General features: G+C 57.9%; 6 protein-coding genes across 6 annotated transcripts; all 6 read right to left on the bottom strand.

Moving 5' to 3' along the window:
- Positions 1-10,051: 10,051 nt before the first annotated feature.
- LOC142600701 (feather keratin-like) lies at positions 10,052-10,357 on the bottom strand. The gene has a single exon (XM_075747078.1). It carries the CDS (start codon positions 10,355-10,357, stop codon positions 10,052-10,054), a length of 306 nt encoding a protein of 101 aa, XP_075603193.1.
- Positions 10,358-13,378: 3,021 nt separating this feature from the next.
- Positions 13,379-13,684, bottom strand: LOC142600700 (feather keratin-like). The gene has a single exon (XM_075747077.1). The coding sequence runs from the start codon at positions 13,682-13,684 to the stop codon at positions 13,379-13,381; it is 306 nt and encodes a 101-aa protein (XP_075603192.1).
- A 3,022-nt stretch (positions 13,685-16,706) lies between these two features.
- On the bottom strand, positions 16,707-17,012 carry LOC142600699 (feather keratin-like). The gene has a single exon (XM_075747076.1). The coding sequence runs from the start codon at positions 17,010-17,012 to the stop codon at positions 16,707-16,709; it is 306 nt and encodes a 101-aa protein (XP_075603191.1).
- A 3,021-nt stretch (positions 17,013-20,033) lies between these two features.
- On the bottom strand, positions 20,034-20,342 carry LOC142600698 (feather keratin-like). Its single transcript, XM_075747075.1, has one exon. It carries the CDS (start codon positions 20,340-20,342, stop codon positions 20,034-20,036), a length of 309 nt encoding a protein of 102 aa, XP_075603190.1.
- Positions 20,343-23,360: 3,018 nt separating this feature from the next.
- LOC142600697 (feather keratin-like) lies at positions 23,361-23,666 on the bottom strand. The gene has a single exon (XM_075747074.1). It carries the CDS (start codon positions 23,664-23,666, stop codon positions 23,361-23,363), a length of 306 nt encoding a protein of 101 aa, XP_075603189.1.
- A 3,011-nt stretch (positions 23,667-26,677) lies between these two features.
- Positions 26,678-26,983, bottom strand: LOC142600696 (feather keratin-like). Its single transcript, XM_075747073.1, has one exon. It carries the CDS (start codon positions 26,981-26,983, stop codon positions 26,678-26,680), a length of 306 nt encoding a protein of 101 aa, XP_075603188.1.
- Positions 26,984-27,384: the final 401 nt, after the last annotated feature.

The raw sequence follows: 27,384 nt of genomic DNA, 5'->3' as shown, positions 1-27,384 counted from the left end.
CCTGCACGTTGAAAAGATGTCACCTTGTCCTCATGTGACCAACTGTGTCCCATGGAAGTGTCCAGCCCCTCTCCCAGCTGGGTGAGTCCCAGCACAGAATCCCAGACTGGTTTGGGCTGGAAGGGACCCCACAGCCCATCCAGTGCCACCCCTGCCATGGGCAGGGACACCCCCCACTAGCCCAGGTTGCCCAAAGCCCCATCCAACCTGGCCTGGAACACTGCCAGGGAGCCAGGGGCAGCCACAGCTTCTCTGGGCACCCTGTGCCAGGGCCTCAGCACCCTCACAGGGAAGGATTGCTGCCTCCCATCCCATCTCCATCTCCCCTCCTGCAGCTTCAGGCCATTCCCCTTGTCCTGTCACTCCCTGCTCTTGTCACCAGCCCCTCTCCAGCTTTCCTGGAGCCCCTGCAGGGACTGGAAGGGGCTCTAAGGTCTCCCCGCAGCCTTCTCTTCTCCAGGCTGAACCACCCCAACTCTCTCAGCCTGTCTCCATAGCAGAGGTGCTCCAGCCCTTGGATCATCTCCGTGGCCTCCTCTGGACTCCCTCCAACAGCTCCGTGTCCTTCTTGTCCTGGGGACCCCCGAGCTGGACGCAGCACTGCAGGGGGGTCTCAGCAGAGGGGAGTAGAGGGGCAGAATCCCCTCCCTCGACCTGCTGGTCACGCTGCTGGACACGCAGCCCAGGACACGGTTGGCTTTCTGGGCTGCAAACGCACGTTGCCGGGTCATGTCGAGCTTCTCATCAATCAACACCCCCAAGTCCTTCTCCTCAGGGCTGCTCTCTATCCATTAAGATGGATTGAGGTTGGCATGTCCCAGTCCCTCCCAGGGCTTTCTCAACTCCAATATCCTGCTCCCAAGAGCAACTCCAGTCCTGATGCTATTTCCCCCTCCATGATACAAGATGCGCTGGCTGTTCTCACATGTGGAGCCAAGGATGAAGCACTGAAGCTCCTCCATGCTGGCTAATCTTATGTTTGCCTTGCAAACACCATGACCTCTTTCATCCTCCGTGAGACTCCAAGGTTTAGCAAGAAAAAAACCTCATGTTGATGTTTTCTGCATGTTCCACTCCACCTGCACTGGCTCAAGGCAGGGGGATGAATTGCAGCCACCAGCTGCATCCATGCTTCCAGCTTGACACGTGGTAAAATTACAGAATAGAAGGGTTTGGATTGGAAGATCATCTAGTCCAAACCCCCCTGCCACGGGCAGGGACATTTTCCACTAGATCAGGTTGCTCAAAGCCCTGTCCAACCTGACCTGGAACACTTCCAGTGATGAGGCATCCATTAGACAAGCCAGGGAAATGAAAAGGCCAGGGAAGATTTTTCAGGTGCTGGTGGGAGGATAAGGGCTTCCTGCTGCATCCCGTGAACTTCAGAGACTAATTAGGGGTAACCCCTGTTTCGGCCAAGGAACCACTGGGAGGTGGCGCAGCCAGAGCTGCTGTGACAGCAGCTGAATAATCACGGTGCTGGATTTAAATATGGTAATTCTGGAACTAATTACCAAAGCATTGAGGGGAAGATGACAGGGGAGAGGTGTAAACTTGCAGTGACCGCATGGGATGGAGCAGGACTCTTTTGTTACTGAAATATAACTCAGGCTTTTGATATTAACTAGCAAGATCTTGTGAGTTAAGGATGAAAGCTTGGAGGAGACCCATTAGGTCAACTGGGCAGGTTTTCTGCATGACACCAACCAGAGGTCAGCCCAGGACTTTGCAGCTTGGGTGACTTGGTCAGATACCATCACCGTCAGAGAACCGCTGCTTTGGCTGATGTGTTGTTTCTCTAATGAAGCTTCCTTGTGGGTGACCTCTTTCTTTCAAACTGGTCCAGCCTACTCCCTGTTCTGCCCTCCCCATTTCTCCCAAGGCAGATGGGTACAAACTGCCCACATCCAGCCCATCCCAGCGTGGAAGCCAGCTCGTGATAATGCTGCATGGCTGCATCCAAGTTCCAGGAGCCCAGGTGAGACATACCATCTCTACACATCCCTCTCCAACTTGGATTTCAGTTTTGTGGCTCTTTTTTATACTTTTAGGTAGACAGCACACCAGTAGTGAGTTCCTTTCCAGGTCATGTCCTGCAGTACAGCCTGTGCCACCCTCCATGCATGATTTTGGCTGGCTGAAGTGCATCGTGTCCCAAGCAGCCCAGCTCCCACCAGTTTCCGTAGGGGTTGGGGCTTGCTCCCCACCAACATGGAGCCCCTTGGCAATGGGGAAGTTGTCCAAAAGCACGGGACAGTCTTGCAGAACCACAGAGGGGAATGGCTGGCATGGGAATGGGAGCGATGGTCACAGCTTTTCCTAGACCCCCTTGCTCTTGCTAACAATGGATGGTTTTTCATAATACGGAATATGAACTAGGAGCAGTTCGAATGGAAAATTTCTGACTTGGGTTGGAACAGGAACAGATAGGACCCCTTGCAGACTCCCCCGGTTCATGGGATCGGGAGCAGCTGCTACGCAAGAACATCCTTGCCGTCGTCACTTTGCATTTGCTCTACTGAGTCCAGTCATCTTGAAGGAGGGAGACAAGGGAAAAAGCCATGTATAGCTGCCAGCTGTGACCGCTCCACGACAGGGTTTGGGGCTGCTCTGAGAGTGAAGTCCTGGCTGGGTGGCTGAGAGTCCCATTGGGAGTCAGACACTGGGAGAGGTGCCTCCTGTTTCATGTGCAGCTTAGGAGGGTGCCCTGCAGCACATCCTTCCTGCTGCATGCCTGGCTTGGGGTCTCCAAGGATCAGGTGCAGATAACTGGGTGGGGGACAACCAAAGGGACCTAGCTTCTCCAGGGTGGATGGGAGAGAGTCATGTGCTGGCCCATCCACTGTCTGGGCAGAGGTCAATGTGGCTATGAGCACCCTCCCAGTGCTCCCTTGAACCTGTTTGAGCTGACTGTGCCCAAAATGAGCAGCTCTGGAGCAAGTTTGGGCTGAGACATGCTATGAAGCATGAGGCAGATATTCCGCCAGCCCTGGCTGCTCAGGCACGTCACAGGGCTGCGGGGAGACAAGATCCTGCACTCATTTTAGTCCAACGGTTGATGACAAACTCGCTGAACTCCAAAGTGAATAAATATTGCTCATAAGAGCAGGTATTACTTGAGTTTATCTTCTATTGATTAGACATTACTTTAAGATGAGCTGAAGTAAGCCCTTCAAGGCCAACGAAGCATATCTGCAGGGGAGATGCGCTATTTACACTAAACCACCAGACACAAAAGCCAAATAGATCCAAACCCCTTCCCCGTCTCCTTGCACGGCTCCAAGGCAGGTGATGTTTGGTTTTGATTTTAGGGAAGGGCTTTGTTCCTAGGCAAAACCATCCTCTTTGAAACAAGGCCGACTCCAGCTGTGCGCAGAGCTCTCTGGCACTCTGGACTCCAGCTGCTCTGGAGGCGTTCTCTTAATTTGCTTTTGATGAATATTTCAGTGCTGCCAATAGCCCTGGAGACTGTGGGCTCCCGTCTCAACTGAGCTCACCTGTTTTGCAGAAGTTTTTTTTACAGACAGTGAAAAATAAAAACCACAAAGGAGAAGAATGAGTGAGTGGCACTGGTGATGAGCAATTTTGGGGGAGGAAAAATCTTTTGTACCCAAAGAGCTGGGTTTGAGTGCCCAAGTTGGGAAGCACAGAGGTAAGAGGGTGGCAGAAGGAAATGTGCCAACCCCGCCAGCTCCTTGGCCATGCAGCCCTGCAGGAGCCCCATCTTCACAGCAGAGCAGGGTCATAGGCTTGTTCCTGCACCTTGTCCCCAGTGCCTCAGGGAACCCACGCTGAGGAGGATGGTGACCTCACACATGGGGCTTTCTGTGTGAACTCAGAGCAGAGGGATGGTGGCTTGGGGTCCCCTGTACAGGTTGTCCAGGGACCCTGCAGCAGGGAGGTTGGTGGTCTGGAGACCCCCCCTGCATGGATCACTGTGGCACCCTGAAGTGAAGACGAGATTATGGCCTGGGGTTTCCCTCCAGGGGATCACTTGGGGACCCCATAGCCTGGGGTCTGCCATGTAGGGGACCATGCATCCAGGCAGACAGTGCAACAGGGACCCACACTTGGGTCAGCTGAAGACCCCACAGCAAGGGGGTGGTGACCTGGGCACCCTGCATGGGTTGCCCAGGGTCCTAGCAACAAGGGAGGAGCGGGACACAGGACCCTGTGTGGCTGGCCCTGGGACCCTGCCAAGAGGGAAGATGGTGTCACAGGGACTGCCAGGTGGTTGGGCTGGGGATCACAGCAAGGGAGGACAGTGACAGGGAACCCCACATGGGTGTCCCTGAAACCCTGCAGCACAGGCAAGAAGTGCAGGGTCTGTTGACATATTTATTGATTGTAGCTTTTTTGGAGGGTGTTATTTAATCCGGGCATTTTCCCTCCATCTTACCCCTCTGAGTCCCCTACCTACTGTCATGTGAGGCATTTGGCTTTGTTTTCAGCAGCATTTCTACTCAGTTATTCCCTCTTTCACCCCTCACCCCTTCCAGCAGTGGTTTTGGGGGCTGTTTGGTGACAATTCTCTATTTATTGTACCTGAGGGGTTGATTCTGGGGTCCTGACAGGAACCTTCTGGAAGCTTCCAGGGGCCTCTGCAGCAGCTGGCACCTGTCAGCCACCTCCTGATTGGCAACTTTACCTGCCTCCTGATAGGCAGGTTGTTAGCTGCCTCCTGACTGGTTGGTCACTGAGGGTGCTGAGGGAGCACCTGGTTGTGGTGAGGGCAGGCTGCCCAGAACTGCCCACAGTGCTCAAGGTGAGGCCACACTAACGGTGAATACAGTGGGATAATCCCCTCTTTGACTGGTTGGTTATACTGTGTTGGATGCACCCCAAGATGCAGTTGCCCTCAGGGCTACCAGGGCACACTGCTGGCTTCTGTTGAGCCTGCTGTCAGCCAGCACCCCCAGATCCCTTTCTGCAGGGCTGCTCTCCAGCCTCTCCTCTTCCAATCTATACTTGTGCCTGGTGTTACTTCATCCCAGGTGCAGAATCTGGTATTTGTTCTTGTTCAATTTCGTGCTATTGATGGCTGCTCAATCCTGCAATCTATCCAGATGCCTCTGCAAGGCCTCTCATCCCTCAAGAGAATCGATGGCACCTCCCGGTTTGGTGTCATCAGCAAATTTGCTAATGGTACAATCAGCTCCTGCATCTAGATCATTGATAAAAATACTGAACAAAACTAGCCCTAGGCTTGAACCCTGCAGAACAGCACTGGTGACCAGTTGCAAGCCAGATACTCTCTAGAGGTTCTGTCAAATTAAATGATCTGTCATTATTTTTCTGAAAGGGCCAGAGGGTCATGCTGGGAAAGAGAGTTAGTCAAGTGTGTGCTGGCACAGGGAGACATCATCAGAACCATGAGCAGGCAAGCATTCTCGTATTAAAGCCTTTGTTTAAGCCAGTGAGGCGTCTGTGTCACGTTTTGGAAGCCCCCTAGGTGCCAGTCTCTGTTGTTGTGGTGATGGCATATTTCTGATGGGAGGTTGTCTTGCCCTTTTCCACCCACCTCGATGGCCTGTTGAGCACTGGCTTTGTGCTGCGTGAGGTTGCATGAGCCTTTAGAGAAGAAATGAAGTGGATGTGTCTCAGACTGCAATGCAGGAGACATTTATTGAGGGGAAAAAAAGAGTGAAAAAGCAGAAGTGCCAAGTGCAAAGAATCCACTCTGGGGTGCAGGTAGAGTGACCATTAGCTGAGAACCATTGCATGCAGTACATTTGGGCTGAGCACAGAAGTCTTCTTGCCCCACCTTGAGAATGGGACACCGCAGGTCCATGGTGGGCTTTGGCTTGTGAGAAGTTTGCAGACACCACCAGGTTGGTGGGGAGTGTTGATGTGCTTGAGGGTAGGCAGGCTCTAGAGAGGGATCTGGACAGGCTGGATCGATGGGCTGAGGCCAGCTGCATGAGGCTCAACAAGGCTGAGTGCCGGGTCCTGCGCTTGGGTCACAGCAACCCCAGGCATCGCTACGGGCTTGGGGCAGAGTGGCTGGAGAGCCGCCTGGTGGAAAAGGACCTGGGGGTGTTGGTCGCCAGCGGGCTGCATATGAGCCAGCAGTGTGCCCGGGAGGCCAACGACATGCTGGCTTGTATCAGAGACAGTGTGGCCAGCAGGACTAGGGCAGCGATCGTCCCCTTGTAGTCGGCACTGCTGAGGCGGCAGCTGGAATACTGTGTTCAGTTTTGGGCCCCTCACTACAAGAAGGACGTTGAGGGGCTGGCGCGTGTCCAAAGACGGGCAATGAAGCATGTCAGGCTGAGATGCAGGAGAACTTTATTGAGGGGGGAAAAATAGTGAAACAGCAGAAGCACCAGGTGGAAGGGAGGTCAGCCTTGGTCATCAGCCGAGGTGCCTTGCGTGCAGTAGGTCCAGCCAGAGCACCGAGGTCTTCCTGTCCCAGCGTGGGAGTGGGACACCGGAGGTCCGTGGTGGGCTTTGGCTTGTGAGAAGTTGGTTGCCACGGAGCGTAGTGGACACAAGAGAAGAGGCTATGCAGAGAAGGAAGTGGGAGGAGAGGAGAAGGTCCGTGGGCCGTGTTCGCATCAGCCCAGGCTGGCCCCTTCCCTGCTTCCTTGCTTGGTGCCTTGAGCAAGGCAGAGCCGTGGATGGCAGGTCCATGTGCCAGGGAAGGCGCGGAGGTGCGTCCTCAGTGCATGCCTTGGCTTCCAGGGTCTGGGTGGCTGGTGTTAGGGGTGGTGGCGAGGGCCCTTAGCAGGGGTAGCAGCCTCTTAGGCCGCCGAAGCAGCCCAGGCCTCCGAAGCCGGAGCCGAGGCCGAAGCCACCAGAGATGGGCACTCCCTGGGAGCTGAGGACGTTGCCCACGGCAGCCGATGAGGAGGATCCGACGGCGGTGTTCTGGGGGAAGGAGCTGAGGATGGGTCCGGGCAGGGTGACCACCACGGTGGAGGCTGGATGACGACGCGGGAGTCCTCGCACTGCCTGACACAGGGCTCGTTGCAGCTGTTAGCCAGCGGGGTGGGTCCGCAGGGGCGGCAGAGGTCGTAGCAGGCCATGTCTGTGGTGTGGAGGGGTCCTGGAAGAGAGGGTGTTGAGAAGGCGTAGGGGCGTGGGGGTGCGTGGAGGGGGTGCGTGAGTAGGGCGAGGGAGTGGGGAGGCGTGGTGTGGGGCTGTGGGGAGCGTGGCGGTGGGGAGGCGTCAGGGCTGGTGAGGCCGGGGGCCGAGCGTGCTGGAAGAGCTGGGCCAGGTGAGGCAGGAGACGGAGGGGAAGGGGGTTCGTGCTCACCTCGTTGACCAGCGTAGGAGAAGGCATCAGGAGAAGTGTGTGAGGGAGAGAGGCGCTGGGCCGGCTTTTATGCTGGTCCCCAAGTGCCTGAGGGTGAGAGACAGCCTTTGCACGTGACAGCATTTTTCAGCAAGCAGTTCTTGCATGCCACAACCATGCCAGTAATGAGGTGGGGTGTGTTTTCCTTCCTGCAACGCTCCCTTTTCATGTCCTCCCCTTGAGGACGTGTCCACTTGGCCCTGGCGGCAGCTTTTAAGTGAGAGTAGGTATTTGGGAGGATTTGTATGGAAGGTGCGTGTAAAAGTCCTGGGCAGGCACGGCCAAAGCATAGAAGAGGTGGGGCGTCATCAGTGAGGTCATCCCACGGCACTCATGTGGGGTGGTTTGCGGGTGCGTTGTGAAGAGGGGGCTCTATTCCCTCGCAGCCCTGGAAGGCTGCTCTGGGATTTGGAGGTGTGCTGGGCATGAGGCATGCCCCTTCCTCAGCATTCTCTCCCTCCCTCCCTCGCTCCCTGCTCGCTAAGCCTGTGTTAAGGCCTGGCCTTTCCCTTTGGGTGTGCTCTCTGGGTGTCTTGGTGCCTCCCTGGCTCCTAAGGTTGTAGCTGGCTGTATTGGGTTTATGTGGCAAGGTTTTGGTAGCGAGGGGGCTAGAGGGCTGGCTTCTGTTGGAAGGTTCCAGAAGATACCCGCCCTGTTCGATAGAGTCCCCACGTGCCGAAAGACGAGCCGTCGGGGAAGAAGGCCAGCCTGGCGGAACAGAGAGCTTTGGCTGGAACTCAGGGTAAAAAAAGGAGAGTTTACGCCTTGTGGAAGAAGGGACAGGCAACTCGGGAGGACTACAAGGATGTGGTCGAGGTTATGCAAGGAGAAAATGAGAAGGGCCAAAGCCCAACTCCAACTTTATCTGGCTACTGCCGTAGAAGAGACGAAGCAATGTTTCTTTCAATAGGTATAGCAACAAAAGGAGGGCTAAGGAGGATCTGCATCCTTTATTGGATGCAGGGGAAAACAAGAGTGACAAAGGATGAAGAAGAAGTTGAGGTTCGTTCGTTCGTTCGTTCTTTCTGTCTTTCTGTCTTTCTGTCTTTCTTTGCCTCAGTTCTTAATGCTGAGTCCAGTTTTTCTCCCGGTGCCCAGCCCCTTGAGCTGGAAGACAGGAACGGGGAGCAGAATGAAGCCCGCAGAACCCAAGGAGAAATGGTTAGCGACCTGCGACACCACGCAGACACACACAAGTCTATGGGGCCAGATGGGATCCACCCAAGGGGACGGAGGGAGCTGGTGGAAGTGCTCCCCAAGCCCCTTTCCATCACTTCTCGGCACTCCTGGCTAACCGGGGAGGTCCCGGTTGACCGGACCTTGGCAAATGTGACACTTATCTACAAGAAGGGCTGGCAGGAGGATGCGGGAACTAGAGGCCGGTCAGTCTGACTTTGGTAGCAGGGGAAGTTTACGTAGCAGATCATCCTGAGTGCCACCATGCAGCACGTTCAGGACAACCAGGTGACCAGGCGCAGTCAGCAGGGGTTCGTGAAAGACAGGTCCTGCTTGACTCTCCTGATCTCCTCCTATGACAAGGTGACCCGCTTAGAGGGTGAGGGAAAGGCTGTGGATGTTGTCTACCTGGACAATATTAAAGCCTTTGACGCTGTTTGCCACAGCCTTCTCCTGGAGAACCTGGCTGCTCATGGCTTGGACGGGCGTACGCTTTGCTGGGTCAAAAACTGGCTGGACGGCCGAGCCCAAGGAGGTGTGGCGAATGGAGTGAAATCCAGTTGGCGGTCAGTCATAAGTGGTGTTCCTCAGGGCTCAGTAGCGGGGCCAGTGCTCTTGAATAGCTTCATTAATGATCTGGAGGAGGGGGTTGAGTGCACCCTCAGTAGGTTTGCAGACACCACCAAGTTGGTGGGGAGTGTTGATGTGCTTGAGGGTAGGCAGGCTCTAGAGAGGGATCTGGACAGGCTGGATGAATGGGCTGAGGCCAGCTGCATGAGGCTCAACAAGGCTGAGTGCCGGGTCCTGCGCTTGGGTCACGGCAACCCCAGGCATCGCTACGGGCTTGGGGCAGCGTGGCTGGAGAGCCGCCTGGTGGAAAAGGACCTGGGGGTGTTGGTCGCCAGCGGGCTGCATATGAGCCAGCAGTGTGCCCGGGAGGCCAACGACATGCTGGCTTGTATCAGAGACAGTGCGGCCAGCAGGACTAGGGCAGCGATCGTCCCCTTGTAGTCGGCACTGCTGAGGCGGCAGCTGGAATACTGTGTTCAGTTTTGGGCCCCTCACTACAAGAAGGACGTTGAGGGGCTGGCGCGTGTCCAAAGACGGGCAATGAAGCATGTCAGGCTGAGATGCAGGAGAACTTTATTGAGGGGGGAAAAATAGTGAAACAGCAGAAGCACCAGGTGGAAGGGAGGTCAGCCTTGGTCATCAGCCGAGGTGCCTTGCGTGCAGTAGGTCCAGCCAGAGCACCGAGGTCTTCCTGTCCCAGCGTGGGAGTGGGACACCGGAGGTCCGTGGTGGGCTTTGGCTTGTGAGAAGTTGGTTGCCACGGAGCGTAGTGGACACAAGAGAAGAGGCTATGCAGAGAAGGAAGTGGGAGGAGAGGAGAAGGTCCGTGGGCCGTGTTCGCATCAGCCCAGGCTGGCCCCTTCCCTGCTTCCTTGCTTGGTGCCTTGAGCAAGGCAGAGCCGTGGATGGCAGGTCCATGTGCCAGGGAAGGCGCGGAGGTGCGTCCTCAGTGCATGCCTTGGCTTCCAGGGTCTGGGTGGCTGGTGTTAGGGGTGGTGGCGAGGGCCCTTAGCAGGGGTAGCAGCCTCTTAGGCCGCCGAAGCAGCCCAGGCCTCCGAAGCCGGAGCCGAGGCCGAAGCCACCAGAGATGGGCACTCCCTGGGAGCTGAGGACGTTGCCCACGGCAGCCGATGAGGAGGATCCGACGGCGGTGTTCTGGGGGAAGGAGCTGAGGATGGGTCCGGGCAGGGTGACCACCACGGTGGAAGGCTGGATGACGACGCGGGAGTCCTCGCACTGCCTGACACAGGGCTCGTTGCAGCTGTTAGCCAGCGGGGTGGGTCCGCAGGGGCGGCAGAGGTCGTAGCAGGCCATGTCTGTGGTGTGGAGGGGTCCTGGAAGAGAGGGTGTTGAGAAGGCGTAGGGGCGTGGGGGTGCGTGGAGGGGGTGCGTGAGTAGGGCGAGGGAGTGGGGAGGCGTGGTGTGGGGCTGTGGGGAGCGTGGCGGTGGGGAGGCGTCAGGGCTGGTGAGGCCGGGGGCCGAGCGTGCTGGAAGAGCTGGGCCGGGTGAGGCAGGAGACGGAGGGGAAGGGGGTTCGTGCTCACCTCGTTGACCGCGTAGGAGAAGGCGTCAGGAGAAGTGTGTGAGGGAGAGAGGCGCTGGGCCGGCTTTTATGCTGGTCCCCAAGTGCCTGAGGGTGAGAGACAGCCTTTGCACGTGACAGCATTTTTCAGCAAGCAGTTCTTGCATGCCACAACCATGCCAGTAATGAGGTGGGGTGTGTTTTCCTTCCTGCAACGCTCCCTTTTCATGTCCTCCCCTTGAGGACGTGTCCACTTGGCCCTGGCGGCAGCTTTTAAGTGAGAGTAGGTATTTGGGAGGATTTGTATGGAAGGTGCGTGTAAAAGTCCTGGGCAGGCACGGCCAAAGCATAGAAGAGGTGGGGCGTCATCAGTGAGGTCATCCCACGGCACTCATGTGGGGTGGTTTGCGGGTGCGTTGTGAAGAGGGGGCTCTATTCCCTCGCAGCCCTGGAAGGCTGCTCTGGGATTTGGAGGTGTGCTGGGCATGAGGCATGCCCCTTCCACAGCATTCTCTCCCTCCCTCCCTCGCTCCCTGCTCGCTAAGCCTGTGTTAAGGCCTGGCCTTTCCCTTTGGGTGTGCTCTCTGGGTGTCTTGGTGCCTCCCTGGCTCCTAAGGTTGTAGCTGGCTGTATTGGGTTTATGTGGCAAGGTTTTGGTAGCGAGGGGGCTAGAGGGCTGGCTTCTGTTGGAAGGTTCCAGAAGATACCCGCCCTGTTCGATAGAGTCCCCACGTGCCGAAAGACGAGCCGTCGGGGAAGAAGGCCAGCCTGGCGGAACAGAGAGCTTTGGCTGGAACTCAGGGTAAAAAAAGGAGAGTTTACGCCTTGTGGAAGAAGGGACAGGCAACTCGGGAGGACTACAAGGATGTGGTCGAGGTTATGCAAGGAGAAAATGAGAAGGGCCAAAGCCCAACTCCAACTTTATCTGGCTACTGCCGTAGAAGAGACAAAGCAATGTTTCTTTCAATAGGTATAGCAACAAAAGGAGGGCTAAGGAGGATCTGCATCCTTTATTGGATGCAGGGGAAAACAAGAGTGACAAAGGATGAAGAAGAAGTTGAGGTTCGTTCTTTCTTTCTGTCTTTCTGTCTTTCTGTCTTTCTGTCTTTCTTTGCCTCAGTTCTTAATGCTGAGTCCAGTTTTTCTCCCGGTGCCCAGCCCCTTGAGCTGGAAGACAGGAACGGGGAGCAGAATGAAGCCCGCAGAACCCAAGGAGAAATGGTTAGCGACCTGCGACACCACGCAGACACACACAAGTCTATGGGGCCAGATGGGATCCACCCAAGGGGACGGAGGGAGCTGGTGGAAGTGCTCCCCAAGCCCCTTTCCATCACTTCTCGGCAGTCCTGGCTAACCGGGGAGGTCCCGGTTGACCGGACCTTGGCAAATGTGACACTTATCTACAAGAAGGGCTGGCAGGAGGATGCGGGAACTAGAGGCCGGTCAGTCTGACTTTGGTAGCGGGGAAGTTTACGTAGCAGATCATCCTGAGTGCCACCATGCAGCACGTTCAGGACAACCAGGTGACCAGGCGCAGTCAGCAGGGGTTCGTGAAAGACAGGTCCTGCTTGACTCTCCTGATCTCCTCCTATGACAAGGTGACCCGCTTAGAGGGTGAGGGAAAGGCTGTGGATGTTGTCTACCTGGACAATATTAAAGCCTTTGACGCTGTTTGCCACAGCCTTCTCCTGGAGAACCTGGCTGCTCATGGCTTGGACGGGCGTACGCTTTGCTGGGTCAAAACCTGGCTGGACGGCCGAGCCCAAGGAGGTGTGGCGAATGGAGTGAAATCCAGTTGGCGGTCAGTCATAAGTGGTGTTCCTCAGGGCTCAGTAGCGGGGCCAGTGCTCTTGAATAGCTTCATTAATGATCTGGAGGAGGGGATCGAGTGCACCCTCAGTAGGTTTGCAGACACCACCAAGTTGGTGGGGAGTGTTGATGTGCTTGAGGGTAGGCAGGCTCTAGAGAGGGATCTGGACAGGCTGGATCGATGGGCTGAGGCCAGCTGCATGAGGCTCAACAAGGCTGAGTGCCGGGTCCTGCGCTTGGGTCACAGCAACCCCAGGCATCGCTACGGGCTTGGGGCAGCGTGGCTGGAGAGCCGCCTGGTGGAAAAGGACCTGGGGGTGTTGGTCGCCAGCGGGCTGCATATGAGCCAGCAGTGTGCCCGGGAGGCCAACGACATGCTGGCTTGTATCAGAGACAGTGTGGCCAGCAGGACTAGGGCAGCGATCGTCCCCTTGTAGTCGGCACTGCTGAGGCGGCAGCTGGAATACTGTGTTCAGTTTTGGGCCCCTCACTACAAGAAGGACGTTGAGGGGCTGGCGCGTGTCCAAAGACGGGCAATGAAGCATGTCAGGCTGAGATGCAGGAGAACTTTATTGAGGGGGGAAAAATAGTGAAACAGCAGAAGCACCAGGTGGAAGGGAGGTCAGCCTTGGTCATCAGCCGAGGTGCCTTGCGTGCAGTAGGTCCAGCCAGAGCACCGAGGTCTTCCTGTCCCAGCGTGGGAGTGGGACACCGGAGGTCCGTGGTGGGCTTTGGCTTGTGAGAAGTTGGTTGCCACGGAGCGTAGTGGACACAAGAGAAGAGGCTATGCAGAGAAGGAAGTGGGAGGAGAGGAGAAGGTCCGTGGGCCGTGTTCGCATCAGCCCAGGCTGGCCCCTTCCCTGCTTCCTTGCTTGGTGCCTTGAGCAAGGCAGAGCCGTGGATGGCAGGTCCATGTGCCAGGGAAGGCGCGGAGGTGCGTCCTCAGTGCATGCCTTGGCTTCCAGGGTCTGGGTGGCTGGTGTTAGGGGTGGTGGCGAGGGCCCTTAGCAGGGGTAGCAGCCTCTTAGGCCGCCGAAGCAGCCCAGGCCTCCGAAGCCGGAGCCGAGGCCGAAGCCACCAGAGATGGGCACTCCCTGGGAGCTGAGGACGTTGCCCACGGCAGCCGATGAGGAGGATCCGACGGCGGTGTTCTGGGGGAAGGAGCTGAGGATGGGTCCGGGCAGGGTGACGAGCACGGCGGGTGGCTGGATGACGACGCGGGAGTCCTCGCACTGCCTGACACAGGGCTCGTTGCAGCTGTTAGCCAGCGGGGTGGGTCCGCAGGGGCGGCAGAGGTCGTAGCAGGCCATGTCTGTGGTGTGGAGGGGTCCTGGAAGAGAGGGTGTTGAGAAGGCGTAGGGGCGTGGGGGTGCGTGGAGGGGGTGCGTGAGTAGGGCGAGGGAGTGGGGAGGCGTGGTGTGGGGCTGTGGGGAGCGTGGCGGTGGGGAGGCGTCAGGGCTGGTGAGGCCGGGGGCCGAGCGTGCTGGAAGAGCTGGGCCGGGTGAGGCAGGAGACGGAGGGGAAGGGGGTTCGTGCTCACCTCGTTGACCGCGTAGGAGAAGGCGTCAGGAGAAGTGTGTGAGGGAGAGAGGCGCTGGGCCGGCTTTTATGCTGGTCCCCAAGTGCCTGAGGGTGAGAGACAGCCTTTGCACGTGACAGCATTTTTCAGCAAGCAGTTCTTGCATGCCACAACCATGCCAGTAATGAGGTGGGGTGTGTTTTCCTTCCTGCAACGCTCCCTTTTCATGTCCTCCCCTTGAGGACGTGTCCACTTGGCCCTGGCGGCAGCTTTTAAGTGAGAGTAGGTATTTGGGAGGATTTGTATGGAAGGTGCGTGTAAAAGTCCTGGGCAGGCACGGCCAAAGCATAGAAGAGGTGGGGCGTCATCAGTGAGGTCATCCCACGGCACTCATGTGGGGTGGTTTGCGGGTGCGTTGTGAAGAGGGGGCTCTATTCCCTCGCAGCCCTGGAAGGCTGCTCTGGGATTTGGAGGTGTGCTGGGCATGAGGCATGCCCCTTCCTCAGCATTCTCTCCCTCCCTCCCTCGCTCCCTGCTCGCTAAGCCTGTGTTAAGGCCTGGCCTTTCCCTTTGGGTGTGCTCTCTGGGTGTCTTGGTGCCTCCCTGGCTCCTAAGGTTGTAGCTGGCTGTATTGGGTTTATGTGGCAAGGTTTTGGTAGCGAGGGGGCTAGAGGGCTGGCTTCTGTTGGAAGGTTCCAGAAGATACCCGCCCTGTTCGATAGAGTCCCCATGTGCCGAAAGACGAGCCGTCGGGGAAGAAGGCCAGCCTGGCGGAACAGAGAGCTTTGGCTGGAACTCAGGTGTAAAAAAAGGAGAGTTTACGCCTTGTGGAAGAAGGGACAGGCAACTCGGGAGGACTACAAGGATGTGGTCGAGGTTATGCAAGGAGAAAATGAGAAGGGCCAAAGCCCAACTCCAACTTTATCTGGCTACTGCCGTAGAAGAGACAAAGCAATGTTTCTTTCAATAGGTATAGCAACAAAAGGAGGGCTAAGGAGGATCTGCATCCCTTATTGGATGCAGGGGAAAACAAGAGTGACAAAGGATGAAGAAGAAGTTGAGGTTCGTTCGTTCGTTCGTTCTTTCTGTCTTTCTGTCTTTCTGTCTTTCTTTGCCTCAGTTCTTAATGCTGAGTCCAGTTTTTCTCCCGGTGCCCAGCCCCTTGAGCTGGAAGACAGGAACGGGGAGCAGAATGAAGCCCGCAGAACCCAAGGAGAAATGGTTAGCGACCTGCGACACCACGCAGACACACACAAGTCTATGGGGCCAGATGGGATCCACCCAAGGGGACGGAGGGAGCTGGTGGAAGTGCTCCCCAAGCCCCTTTCCATCACTTCTCGGCACTCCTGGCTAACCGGGGAGGTCCCGGTTGACCGGACCTTGGCAAATGTGACACTTATCTACAAGAAGGGCTGGCAGGAGGATGCGGGAACTAGAGGCCGGTCAGTCTGACTTTGGTAGCAGGGAAGTTTACGTAGCAGATCATCCTGAGTGCCACCATGCAGCACATTCAGGACAACCAGGTGACCAGGCGCAGTCAGCAGGGGTTCGTGAAAGACAGGTCCTGCTTGACTCTCCTGATCTCCTCCTATGACAAGGTGACCCGCTTAGAGGGTGAGGGAAAGGCTGTGGATGTTGTCTACCTGGACAATATTAAAGCCTTTGACGCTGTTTGCCACAGCCTTCTCCTGGAGAACCTGGCTGCTCATGGCTTGGACGGGCGTATGCTTTGCTGGGTCAAAAACTGGCTGGACGGCCGAGCCCAAGGAGGTGTGGCGAATGGAGTGAAATCCAGTTGGGGGTCAGTCATAAGTGGTGTTCCTCAGGGCTCAGTAGCGGGGCCAGTGCTCTTGAATAGCTTCATTAATGATCTGGAGGAGGGGATCGAGTGCACCCTCAGTAGGTTTGCAGACACCACCAAGTTGGTGGGGAGTGTTGATGTGCTTGAGGGTAGGCAGGCTCTAGAGAGGGATCTGGACAGGCTGGATCGATGGGCTGAGGCCAGCTGCATGAGGCTCAACAAGGCTGAGTGCCGGGTCCTGCGCTTGGGTCACAGCAACCCCAGGCATCGCTACGGGCTTGGGGCAGAGTGGCTGGAGAGCCGCCTGGTGGAAAAGGACCTGGGGGTGTTGGTCGCCAGCGGGCTGCATATGAGCCAGCAGTGTGCCCGGGAGGCCAACGACATGCTGGCTTGTATCAGAGACAGTGCGGCCAGCAGGACTAGGGCAGCGATCGTCCCCTTGTAGTCGGCACTGCTGAGGCGGCAGCTGGAATACTGTGTTCAGTTTTGGGCCCCTCACTACAAGAAGGACGTTGAGGGGCTGGCGCGTGTCCAAAGACGGGCAATGAAGCATGTCAGGCTGAGATGCAGGAGAACTTTATTGAGGGGGGAAAAATAGTGAAACAGCAGAAGCACCAGGTGGAAGGGAGGTCAGCCTTGGTCATCAGCCGAGGTGCCTTGCGTGCAGTAGGTCCAGCCAGAGCACCGAGGTCTTCCTGTCCCAGCGTGGGAGTGGGACACCGGAGGTCCGTGGTGGGCTTTGGCTTGTGAGAAGTTGGTTGCCACGGAGCGTAGTGGACACAAGAGAAGAGGCTATGCAGAGAAGGAAGTGGGAGGAGAGGAGAAGGTCCGTGGGCCGTGTTCGCATCAGCCCAGGCTGGCCCCTTCCCTGCTTCCTTGCTTGGTGCCTTGAGCAAGGCAGAGCCGTGGATGGCAGGTCCATGTGCCAGGGAAGGCGCGGAGGTGCGTCCTCAGTGCATGCCTTGGCTTCCAGGGTCTGGGTGGCTGGTGTTAGGGGTGGTGGCGAGGGCCCTTAGCAGGGGTAGCAGCCTCTTAGGCCGCCGAAGCAGCCCAGGCCTCCGAAGCCGGAGCCGAGGCCGAAGCCACCAGAGATGGGCACTCCCTGGGAGCTGAGGACGTTGCCCACGGCAGCCGATGAGGAGGATCCGACGGCGGTGTTCTGGGGGAAGGAGCTGAGGATGGGTCCGGGCAGGGTGACGAGCACGGCGGGTGGCTGGATGACGACGCGGGAGTCCTCGCACTGCCTGACACAGGGCTCGTTGCAGCTGTTAGCCAGCGGGGTGGGTCCGCAGGGGCGGCAGAGGTCGTAGCAGGCCATGTCTGTGGTGTGGAGGGGTCCTGGAAGAGAGGGTGTTGAGAAGGCGTAGGGGCGTGGGGGTGCGTGGAGGGGGTGCGTGAGTAGGGCGAGGGAGTGGGGAGGCGTGGTGTGGGGCTGTGGGGAGCGTGGCGGTGGGGAGGCGTCAGGGCTGGTGAGGCCGGGGGCCGAGCGTGCTGGAAGAGCTGGGCCGGGTGAGGCAGGAGACGGAGGGGAAGGGGGTTCGTGCTCACCTCGTTGACCGCGTAGGAGAAGGCGTCAGGAGAAGTGTGTGAGGGAGAGAGGCGCTGGGCCGGCTTTTATGCTGGTCCCCAAGTGCCTGAGGGTGAGAGACAGCCTTTGCACGTGACAGCATTTTTCAGCAAGCAGTTCTTGCATGCCACAACCATGCCAGTAATGAGGTGGGGTGTGTTTTCCTTCCTGCAACGCTCCCTTTTCATGTCCTCCCCTTGAGGACGTGTCCACTTGGCCCTGGCGGCAGCTTTTAAGTGAGAGTAGGTATTTGGGAGGATTTGTATGGAAGGTGCGTGTAAAAGTCCTGGGCAGGCCCGGCCAAAGCATAGAAGAGGTGGGGCGTCATCAGTGAGGTCATCCCACGGCACTCATGTGGGGTGGTTTGCGGGTGCGTTGTGAAGAGGGGGCTCTATTCCCTCGCAGCCCTGGAAGGCTGCTCTGGGATTTGGAGGTGTGCTGGGCATGAGGCATGCCCCTTCCACAGCATTCTCTCCCTCCCTCCCTCGCTCCCTGCTCGCTAAGCCTGTGTTAAGGCCTGGCCTTTCCCTTTGGGTGTGCTCTCTGGGTGTCTTGGTGCCTCCCTGGCTCCTAAGGTTGTAGCTGGCTGTATTGGGTTTATGTGGCAAGGTTTTGGTAGCGAGGGGGCTAGAGGGCTGGCTTCTGTTGGAAGGTTCCAGAAGATACCCGCCCTGTTCGATAGAGTCCCCACGTGCCGAAAGACGAGCCGTCGGGGAAGAAGGCCAGCCTGGCGGAACAGAGAGCTTTGGCTGGAACTCAGGGTAAAAAAAGGAGAGTTTACACCTTGTGGAAGAAGGGACAGGCAACTCGGGAGGACTACAAGGATGTGGTCGAGGTTATGCAAGGAGAAAATGAGAAGGGCCAAAGCCCAACTCCAACTTTATCTGGCTACTGCCGTAGAAGAGACAAAGCAATGTTTCTTTCAATAGGTATAGCAACAAAAGGAGGGCTAAGGAGGATCTGCATCCTTTATTGGATGCAGGGGAAAACAAGAGTGACAAAGGATGAAGAAGAAGTTGAGGTTCGTTTGTTCGTTCGTTCGTTCTTTCTTTCTTTCTTTCTGTCTTTCTTTGCCTCAGTTCTTAATGCTGAGTCCAGTTTTTCTCCCGGTGCCCAGCCCCTTGAGCTGGAAGACAGGAACGGGGAGCAGAATGAAGCCCGCAGAACCCAAGGAGAAATGGTTAGCGACCTGCGACACCACGCAGACACACACAAGTCTATGGGGCCAGATGGGATCCACCCAAGGGGACGGAGGGAGCTGGTGGAAGTGCTCACCAAGCCACTTTCCATCACTTCTCGGCACTCCTGGCTAACCGGGGAGGTCCCGGTTGACCGGACCTTGGCAAATGTGACACTTATCTACAAGAAGGGCTGGCAGGAGGATGCGGGAACTAGAGGCCGGTCAGTCTGACTTTGGTAGCAGGGAAGTTTACGTAGCAGATCATCCTGAGTGCCACCATGCAGCACATTCAGGACAACCAGGTGACCAGGCGCAGTCAGCAGGGGTTCGTGAAAGACAGGTCCTGCTTGACTCTCCTGATCTCCTCCTATGACAAGGTGACCCGCTTAGAGGGTGAGGGAAAGGCTGTGGATGTTGTCTACCTGGACAATATTAAAGCCTTTGACGCTGTTTGCCACAGCCTTCTCCTGGAGAACCTGGCTGCTCATGGCTTGGACGGGCGTACGCTTTGCTGGGTCAAAAACTGGCTGGACGGCCGAGCCCAAGGAGGTGTGGCGAATGGAGTGAAATCCAGTTGGCGGTCAGTCATAAGTGGTGTTCCTCAGGGCTCAGTAGCGGGGCCAGTGCTCTTGAATAGCTTCATTAATGATCTGGAGGAGGGGATCGAGTGCACCCTCAGTAGGTTTGCAGACACCACCAAGTTGGTGGGGAGTGTTGATGTGCTTGAGGGTAGGCAGGCTCTAGAGAGGGATCTGGACAGGCTGGATCGATGGGCTGAGGCCAGCTGCATGAGGCTCAACAAGGCTGAGTGCCGGGTCCTGCGCTTGGGTCACAGCAACCCCAGGCATCGCTACGGGCTTGGGGCAGAGTGGCTGGAGAGCCGCCTGGTGGAAAAGGACCTGGGGGTGTTGGTCGCCAGCGGGCTGCATATGAGCCAGCAGTGTGCCCGGGAGGCCAACGACATGCTGGCTTGTATCAGAGACAGTGCGGCCAGCAGGACTAGGGCAGCGATCGTCCCCTTGTAGTCGGCACTGCTGAGGCGGCAGCTGGAATACTGTGTTCAGTTTTGGGCCCCTCACTACAAGAAGGACGTTGAGGGGCTGGCGCGTGTCCAAAGACGGGCAATGAAGCATGTCAGGCTGAGATGCAGGAGAACTTTATTGAGGGGGGAAAAATAGTGAAACAGCAGAAGCACCAGGTGGAAGGGAGGTCAGCCTTGGTCATCAGCCGAGGTGCCTTGCGTGCAGTAGGTCCAGCCAGAGCACCGAGGTCTTCCTGTCCCAGCGTGGGAGTGGGACACCGGAGGTCCGTGGTGGGCTTTGGCTTGTGAGAAGTTGGTTGCCACGGAGCGTAGTGGACACAAGAGAAGAGGCTATGCAGAGAAGGAAGTGGGAGGAGAGGAGAAGGTCCGTGGGCCGTGTTCGCATCAGCCCAGGCTGGCCCCTTCCCTGCTTCCTTGCTTGGTGCCTTGAGCAAGGCAGAGCCGTGGATGGCAGGTCCATGTGCCAGGGAAGGCGCGGAGGTGCGTCCTCAGTGCATGCCTTGGCTTCCAGGGTCTGGGTGGCTGGTGTTAGGGGTGGTGGCGAGGGCCCTTAGCAGGGGTAGCAGCCTCTTAGGCCGCCGAAGCAGCCCAGGCCTCCGAAGCCGGAGCCGAGGCCGAAGCCACCAGAGATGGGCACTCCCTGGGAGCTGAGGACGTTGCCCACGGCAGCCGATGAGGAGGATCCGACGGCGGTGTTCTGGGGGAAGGAGCTGAGGATGGGTCCGGGCAGGGTGACCGAGCCACGGCGGGTAGGCTGGATGACGACGCGGGAGTCCTCGCACTGCCTGACACAGGGCTCGTTGCAGCTGTTAGCCAGCGGGGTGGGTCCGCAGGGGCGGCAGAGGTCGTAGCAGGCCATGTCTGTGGTGTGGAGGGGTCCTGGAAGAGAGGGTGTTGAGAAGGCATAGGGGCGTGGGGGTGCGTGGAGGGGGTGCGTGAGTAGGGCGAGGGAGTGGGGAGGCGTGGTGTGGGGCTGTGGGGAGCGTGGCGGTGGGGAGGCGTCAGGGCTGGTGAGGCCGGGGGCCGAGCGTGCTGGAAGAGCTGGGCCAGGGTGAGGCAGGAGACGGAGGGGAAGGGGGTTCGTGCTCACCTCGTTGACCGCGTAGGAGAAGGCGTCAGGAGAAGTGTGTGAGGGAGAGAGGCGCTGGGCCGGCTTTTATGCTGGTCCCCAAGTGCCTGAGGGTGAGAGACAGCCTTTGCACGTGACAGCATTTTTCAGCAAGCAGTTCTTGCATGCCACAACCATGCCAGTAATGAGGTGGGGTGTGTTTTCCTTCCTGCAACGCTCCCTTTTCATGTCCTCCCCTTGAGGACGTGTCCACTTGGCCCTGGCGGCAGCTTTTAAGTGAGAGTAGGTGTTTGGGAGGATTTGTATGGAAGGTGCGTGTAAAAGTCCTGGGCAGGCACGGCCAAAGCATAGAAGAGGTGGGGCGTCATCAGTGAGGTCATCCCACGGCACTCATGTGGGGTGGTTTGCGGGTGCGTTGTGAAGAGGGGGCTTTATTCCCTCGCAGCCCTGGAAGGCTGCTCTGGGATTTGGAGGTGTGCTGGGCATGAGGCATGCCCCTTCCACAGCATTCTCTCCCTCCCTCCCTCACTCCCTGCTCGCTAAGCCTGTGTTAAGGCCTGGCCTTTCCCTTTGCGTGTGCTCTCTGGGTGTCTTGGTGCCTCCCTGGCTCCTAAGGTTGTAGCTGGCTGTATTGGGTTTATGTGGCAAGGTTTTGGTAGCGAGGGGGCTAGAGGGCTGGCTTCTGTTGGAAGGTTCCAGAAGATACCCGCCCTGTTCGATAGAGTCCCCACGTGCCGAAAGACGAGCCGTCGGGGAAGAAGGCCAGCCTGGCGGAACAGAGAGCTTTGGCTGGAACTCGGGGTAAAAAAAGGAGAGTTTACGCCTTGTGGAAGAAGGGACAGGCAACTCGGGAGGACTACAAGGATGTGGTCGAGGTTATGCAAGGAGAAAATGAGAAGGGCCAAAGCCCAACTCCAACTTTATCTGGCTACTGCCGTAGAAGAGACGAAGCAATGTTTCTTTCAATAGGTATAGCAACAAAAGGAGGGCTAAGGAGGATCTGCATCCTTTATTGGATGCAGGGGAAAACAAGAGTGACAAAGGATGAAGAAGAAGTTGAGGTTCGTTCGTTCGTTCGTTCGTTCTTTCTTTCTTTCTGTCTTTCTTTGCCTCAGTTCTTAATGCTGAGTCCAGTTTTTCTCCCGGTGCCCAGCCCCTTGAGCTGGAAGACAGGAACGGGGAGCAGAATGAAGCCCGCAGAACCCAAGGAGAAATGGTTAGCGACCTGCGACACCACGCAGACACACACAAGTCTATGGGGCCAGATGGGATCCACCCAAGGGGACGGAGGGAGCTGGTGGAAGTGCTCACCAAGCCCCTTTCCATCACTTCTCGGCACTCCTGGCTAACCGGGGAGGTCCCGGTTGACCGGACCTTGGCAAATGTGACACTTATCTACAAGAAGGGCTGGCAGGAGGATGCGGGAACTAGAGGCCGGTCAGTCTGACTTTGGTAGCGGGGAAGTTTACGTAGCAGATCATCCTGAGTGCCACCATGCAGCACATTCAGGACAACCAGGTGACCAGGCGCAGTCAGCAGGGGTTCGTGAAAGACAGGTCCTGCTTGACTCTCCTGATCTCCTCCTATGACAAGGTGACCCGCTTAGAGGGTGAGGGAAAGGCTGTGGATGTTGTCTACCTGGACAATATTAAAGCCTTTGACGCTGTTTGCCACAGCCTTCTCCTGGAGAACCTGGCTGCTCATGGCTTGGACGGGCGTATGCTTTGCTGGGTCAAAAACTGGCTGGACGGCCGAGCCCAAGGAGGTGTGGCGAATGGAGTGAAATCCAGTTGGCGGTCAGTCATAAGTGGTGTTCCTCAGGGCTCAGTAGCGGGGCCAGTGCTCTTGAATAGCTTCATTAATGATCTGGAGGAGGGGATCGAGTGCACCCTCAGTAGGTTTGCAGACACCACCAAGTTGGTGGGGAGTGTTGATGTGCTTGAGGGTAGGCAGGCTCTAGAGAGGGATCTGGACAGGCTGGATCAATGGGCTGAGGCCAGCTGCATGAGGCTCAACAAGGCTGAGTGCCGGGTCCTGCGCTTGGGTCACAGCAACCCCAGGCATCGCTACGGGCTTGGGGCAGAGTGGCTGGAGAGCCGCCTGGTGGAAAAGGACCTGGGGGTGTTGGTCGCCAGCGGGCTGCATATGAGCCAGCAGTGTGCCCGGGAGGCCAACGACATGCTGGCTTGTATCAGAGACAGCGCGGCCAGCAGGACTAGGGCAGCGATCGTCCCCTTGTAGTCGGCACTGCTGAGGCGGCAGCTGGAATACTGTGTTCAGTTTTGGGCCCCTCACTACAAGAAGGACGTTGAGGGGCTGGCGCGTGTCCAAAGACGGGCAATGAAGCATGTCAGGCTGAGATGCAGGAGAACTTTATTGAGGGGGGAAAAATAGTGAAACAGCAGAAGCACCAGGTGGAAGGGAGGTCAGCCTTGGTCATCAGCCGAGGTGCCTTGCGTGCAGTAGGTCCAGCCAGAGCACCGAGGTCTTCCTGTCCCAGCGTGGGAGTGGGACACCGGAGGTCCGTGGTGGGCTTTGGCTTGTGAGAAGTTGGTTGCCACGGAGCGTAGTGGACACAAGAGAAGAGGCTATGCAGAGAAGGAAGTGGGAGGAGAGGAGAAGGTCCGTGGGCCGTGTTCGCATCAGCCCAGGCTGGCCCCTTCCCTGCTTCCTTGCTTGGTGCCTTGAGCAAGGCAGAGCCGTGGATGGCAGGTCCATGTGCCAGGGAAGGCGCGGAGGTGCGTCCTCAGTGCATGCCTTGGCTTCCAGGGTCTGGGTGGCTGGTGTTAGGGGTGGTGGCGAGGGCCCTTAGCAGGGGTAGCAGCCTCTTAGGCCGCCGAAGCAGCCCAGGCCTCCGAAGCCGGAGCCGAGGCCGAAGCCACCAGAGATGGGCACTCCCTGGGAGCTGAGGACGTTGCCCACGGCAGCCGATGAGGAGGATCCGACGGCGGTGTTCTGGGGGAAGGAGCTGAGGATGGGTCCGGGCAGGGTGACGAGCACGGCGGGTGGCTGGATGACGACGCGGGAGTCCTCGCACTGCCTGACACAGGGCTCGTTGCAGCTGTTAGCCAGCGGGGTGGGTCCGCAGGGGCGGCAGAGGTCGTAGCAGGCCATGTCTGTGGTGTGGAGGGGTCCTGGAAGAGAGGGTGTTGAGAAGGCGTAGGGGCGTGGGGGTGCGTGGAGGGGGTGCGTGAGTAGGGCGAGGGAGTGGGGAGGCGTGGTGTGGGGCTGTGGGGAGCGTGGCGGTGGGGAGGCGTCAGGGCTGGTGAGGCCGGGGGCCGAGCGTGCTGGAAGAGCTGGGCCAGGTGAGGCAGGAGACGGAGGGGAAGGGGGTTCGTGCTCACCTCGTTGACCGCGTAGGAGAAGGCGTCAGGAGAAGTGTGTGAGGGAGAGAGGCGCTGGGCCGGCTTTTATGCTGGTCCCCAAGTGCCTGAGGGTGAGAGACAGCCTTTGCACGTGACAGCATTTTTCAGCAAGCAGTTCTTGCATGCCACAACCATGCCAGTAATGAGGTGGGGTGTGTTTTCCTTCCTGCAACGCTCCCTTTTCATGTCCTCCCCTTGAGGACGTGTCCACTTGGCCCTGGCGGCAGCTTTTAAGTGAGAGTAGGTATTTGGGAGGATTTGTATGGAAGGTGCGTGTAAAAGTCCTGGGCAGGCCCGGCCAAAGCATAGAAGAGGTGGGGCGTCATCAGTGAGGTCATCCCACGGCACTCATGTGGGGTGGTTTGCGGGTGCGTTGTGAAGAGGGGGCTCTATTCCCTCGCAGCCCTGGAAGGCTGCTCTGGGATTTGGAGGTGTGCTGGGCATGAGGCATGCCCCTTCCTCAGCATTCTCTCCCTCCCTCCCTCGCTCCCTGCTCGCTAAGCCTGTGTTAAGGCCTGGCCTTTCCCTTTGGGTGTGCTCTCTGGGTGTCTTGGTGCCTCCCTGGCTCCTAAGGTTGTAGCTGGCTGTATTGGGTTTATGTGGCAAGGTTTTGGTAGCGAGGGGGCTAGAGGGCTGGCTTCTGTTGGAAGGTTCCAGAAGATACCCGCCCTGTTCGATAGAGTCCCCACGTGCCGAAAGACGAGCCGTCGGGGAAGAAGGCGAGCCTGGCGGAACAGAGAGCTTTGGCTGGAACTCGTGTAAAAAAAGGAGAGTTTACGCCTTGTGGAAGAAGGGACAGGCAACTCGGGAGGACTACAAGGATGTGGTCGAGGTTATGCAAGGAGAAAATGAGAAGGGCCAAAGCCCAACTCCAACTTTATCTGGCTACTGCCGTAGAAGAGACAAAGCAATGTTTCTTTCAATAGGTATAGCAACAAAAGGAGGGCTAAGGAGGATCTGCATCCCTTATTGGATGCAGGGGAAAACAAGAGTGACAAAGGATGAAGAAGAAGTTGAGGTTCGTTCGTTCGTTCGTTCGTTCTTTCTGTCTTTCTGTCTTTCTTTGCCTCAGTTCTTAATGCTGAGTCCAGTTTTTCTCCCGGTGCCCAGCCCCTTGAGCTGGAAGACAGGAACGGGGAGCAGAATGAAGCCCGCAGAACCCAAGGAGAAATGGTTAGCGACCTGCGACACCACGCAGACACACACAAGTCTATGGGGCCAGATGGGATCCACCCAAGGGGACGGAGGGAGCTGGTGGAAGTGCTCACCAAGCCACTTTCCATCACTTCTCGGCACTCCTGGCTAACCGGGGAGGTCCCGGTTGACCGGACCTTGGCAAATGTGACACTTATCTACAAGAAGGGCTGGCAGGAGGATGCGGGAACTAGAGGCCGGTCAGTCTGACTTTTGGTAGCAGGGAAGTAGCAGATCATCCTGAGTGCCACCATGCAGCACATTCAGGACAACCAGGTGACCAGGCGCAGTCAGCAGGGGTTCGTGAAAGACAGGTCCTGCTTGACTCTCCTGATCTCCTCCTATGACAAGGTGACCCGCTTAGAGGGTGAGGGAAAGGCTGTGGATGTTGTCTACCTGGACAATATTAAAGCCTTTGACGCTGTTTGCCACAGCCTTCTCCTGGAGAACCTGGCTGCTCATGGCTTGGACGGGCGTATGCTTTGCTGGGTCAAAAACTGGCTGGACGGCCGAGCCCAAGGAGGTGTGGCGAATGGAGTGAAATCCAGTTGGCGGTCAGTCACAAGTGGTGTTCCTCAGGGCTCAGTAGCGGGGCCAGTGCTCTTGAATAGCTTCATTAATGATCTGGAGGAGGGGATCGAGTGCACCCTCAGTAGGTTTGCAGACACCACCAAGTTGGTGGGGAGTGTTGATGTGCTTGAGGGTAGGCAGGCTCTAGAGAGGGATCTGGACAGGCTGGATGAATGGGCTGAGGCTAGCTGCATGAGGCTCAACAAGGCTGAGTGCCGGGTCCTGCTCTTGGGTCACAGCAACCCCAGGCATCGCTACGGGCTTGGGGCAGAGTGGCTGGAGAGCCGCCTGGTGGAAAAGGACCTGGGGGTGTTGGTCGCCAGCGGGCTGCATATGAGCCAGCAGTGTGCCCGGGAGGCCAACGACATGCTGGCTTGTATCAGAGACAGTGCGGCCAGCAGGACCAGGGCAGCGATCGTCCCCTTGTAGTCGGCACTGCTGAGGCGGCAGCTGGAATACTGTGTTCAGTTTTGGGCCCCTCACTACAAGAAGGACGTTGAGGGGCTGGCGCGTGTCCAAAGACGGGCAATGAAGCATGTCAGGCTGAGATGCAGGAGAACTTTATTGAGGGGGGAAAAATAGTGAAACAGCAGAAGCACCAGGTGGAAGGGAGGTCAGCCTTGGTCATCAGCCGAGGTGCCTTGCGTGCAGTAGGTCCAGCCAGAGCACCGAGGTCTTCCTGTCCCAGCGTGGGAGTGGGACACCGGAGGTCCGTGGTGGGCTTTGGCTTGTGAGAAGTTGGTTGCCACGGAGCGTAGTGGACACAAGAGAAGAGGCTATGCAGAGAAGGAAGTGGGAGGAGAGGAGAAGGTCCGTGGGCCGTGTTCGCATCAGCCCAGGCTGGCCCCTTCCCTGCTTCCTTGCTTGGTGCCTTGAGCAAGGCAGAGCCGTGGATGGCAGGTCCATGTGCCAGGGAAGGCGCGGAGGTGCGTCCTCAGTGCATGCCTTGGCTTCCAGGGTCTGGGTGGCTGGTGTTAGGGGTGGTGGCGAGGGCCCTTAGCAGGGGTAGCAGCCTCTTAGGCCGCCGAAGCAGCCCAGGCCTCCGAAGCCGGAGCCGAGGCCGAAGCCACCAGAGATGGGCACTCCCTGGGAGCTGAGGACGTTGCCCACGGCAGCCGATGAGGAGGATCCGACGGCGGTGTTCTGGGGGAAGGAGCTGAGGATGGGTCCGGGCAGGGTGACGAGCACGGCGGGTGGCTGGATGACGACGCGGGAGTCCTCGCACTGCCTGACACAGGGCTCGTTGCAGCTGTTAGCCAGCGGGGTGGGTCCGCAGGGGCGGCAGAGGTCGTAGCAGGCCATGTCTGTGGTGTGGAGGGGTCCTGGAAGAGAGGGTGTTGAGAAGGCGTAGGGGCGTGGGGGTGCGTGGAGGGGGTGCGTGAGTAGGGCGAGGGAGTGGGGAGGCGTGGTGTGGGGCTGTGGGGAGCGTGGCGGTGGGGAGGCGTCAGGGCTGGTGAGGCCGGGGGCCGAGCGTGCTGGAAGAGCTGGGCCAGGTGAGGCAGGAGACGGAGGGGAAGGGGGTTCGTGCTCACCTCGTTGACCGCGTAGGAGAAGGCGTCAGGAGAAGTGTGTGAGGGAGAGAGGCGCTGGGCCGGCTTTTATGCTGGTCCCCAAGTGCCTGAGGGTGAGAGACAGCCTTTGCACGTGACAGCATTTTTCAGCAAGCAGTTCTTGCATGCCACAACCATGCCAGTAATGAGGTG

The sequence above is a fragment of the Balearica regulorum genome, chromosome 2, assembly GCF_011004875.1.
Source record: "Balearica regulorum gibbericeps isolate bBalReg1 chromosome 2, bBalReg1.pri, whole genome shotgun sequence".
NCBI lineage: Eukaryota > Metazoa > Chordata > Aves > Gruiformes > Gruidae > Balearica > Balearica regulorum.
The sequence above is the reverse complement of the archived record's forward strand: the minus strand, read 5'-3'. Positions and strand labels throughout refer to the sequence as shown.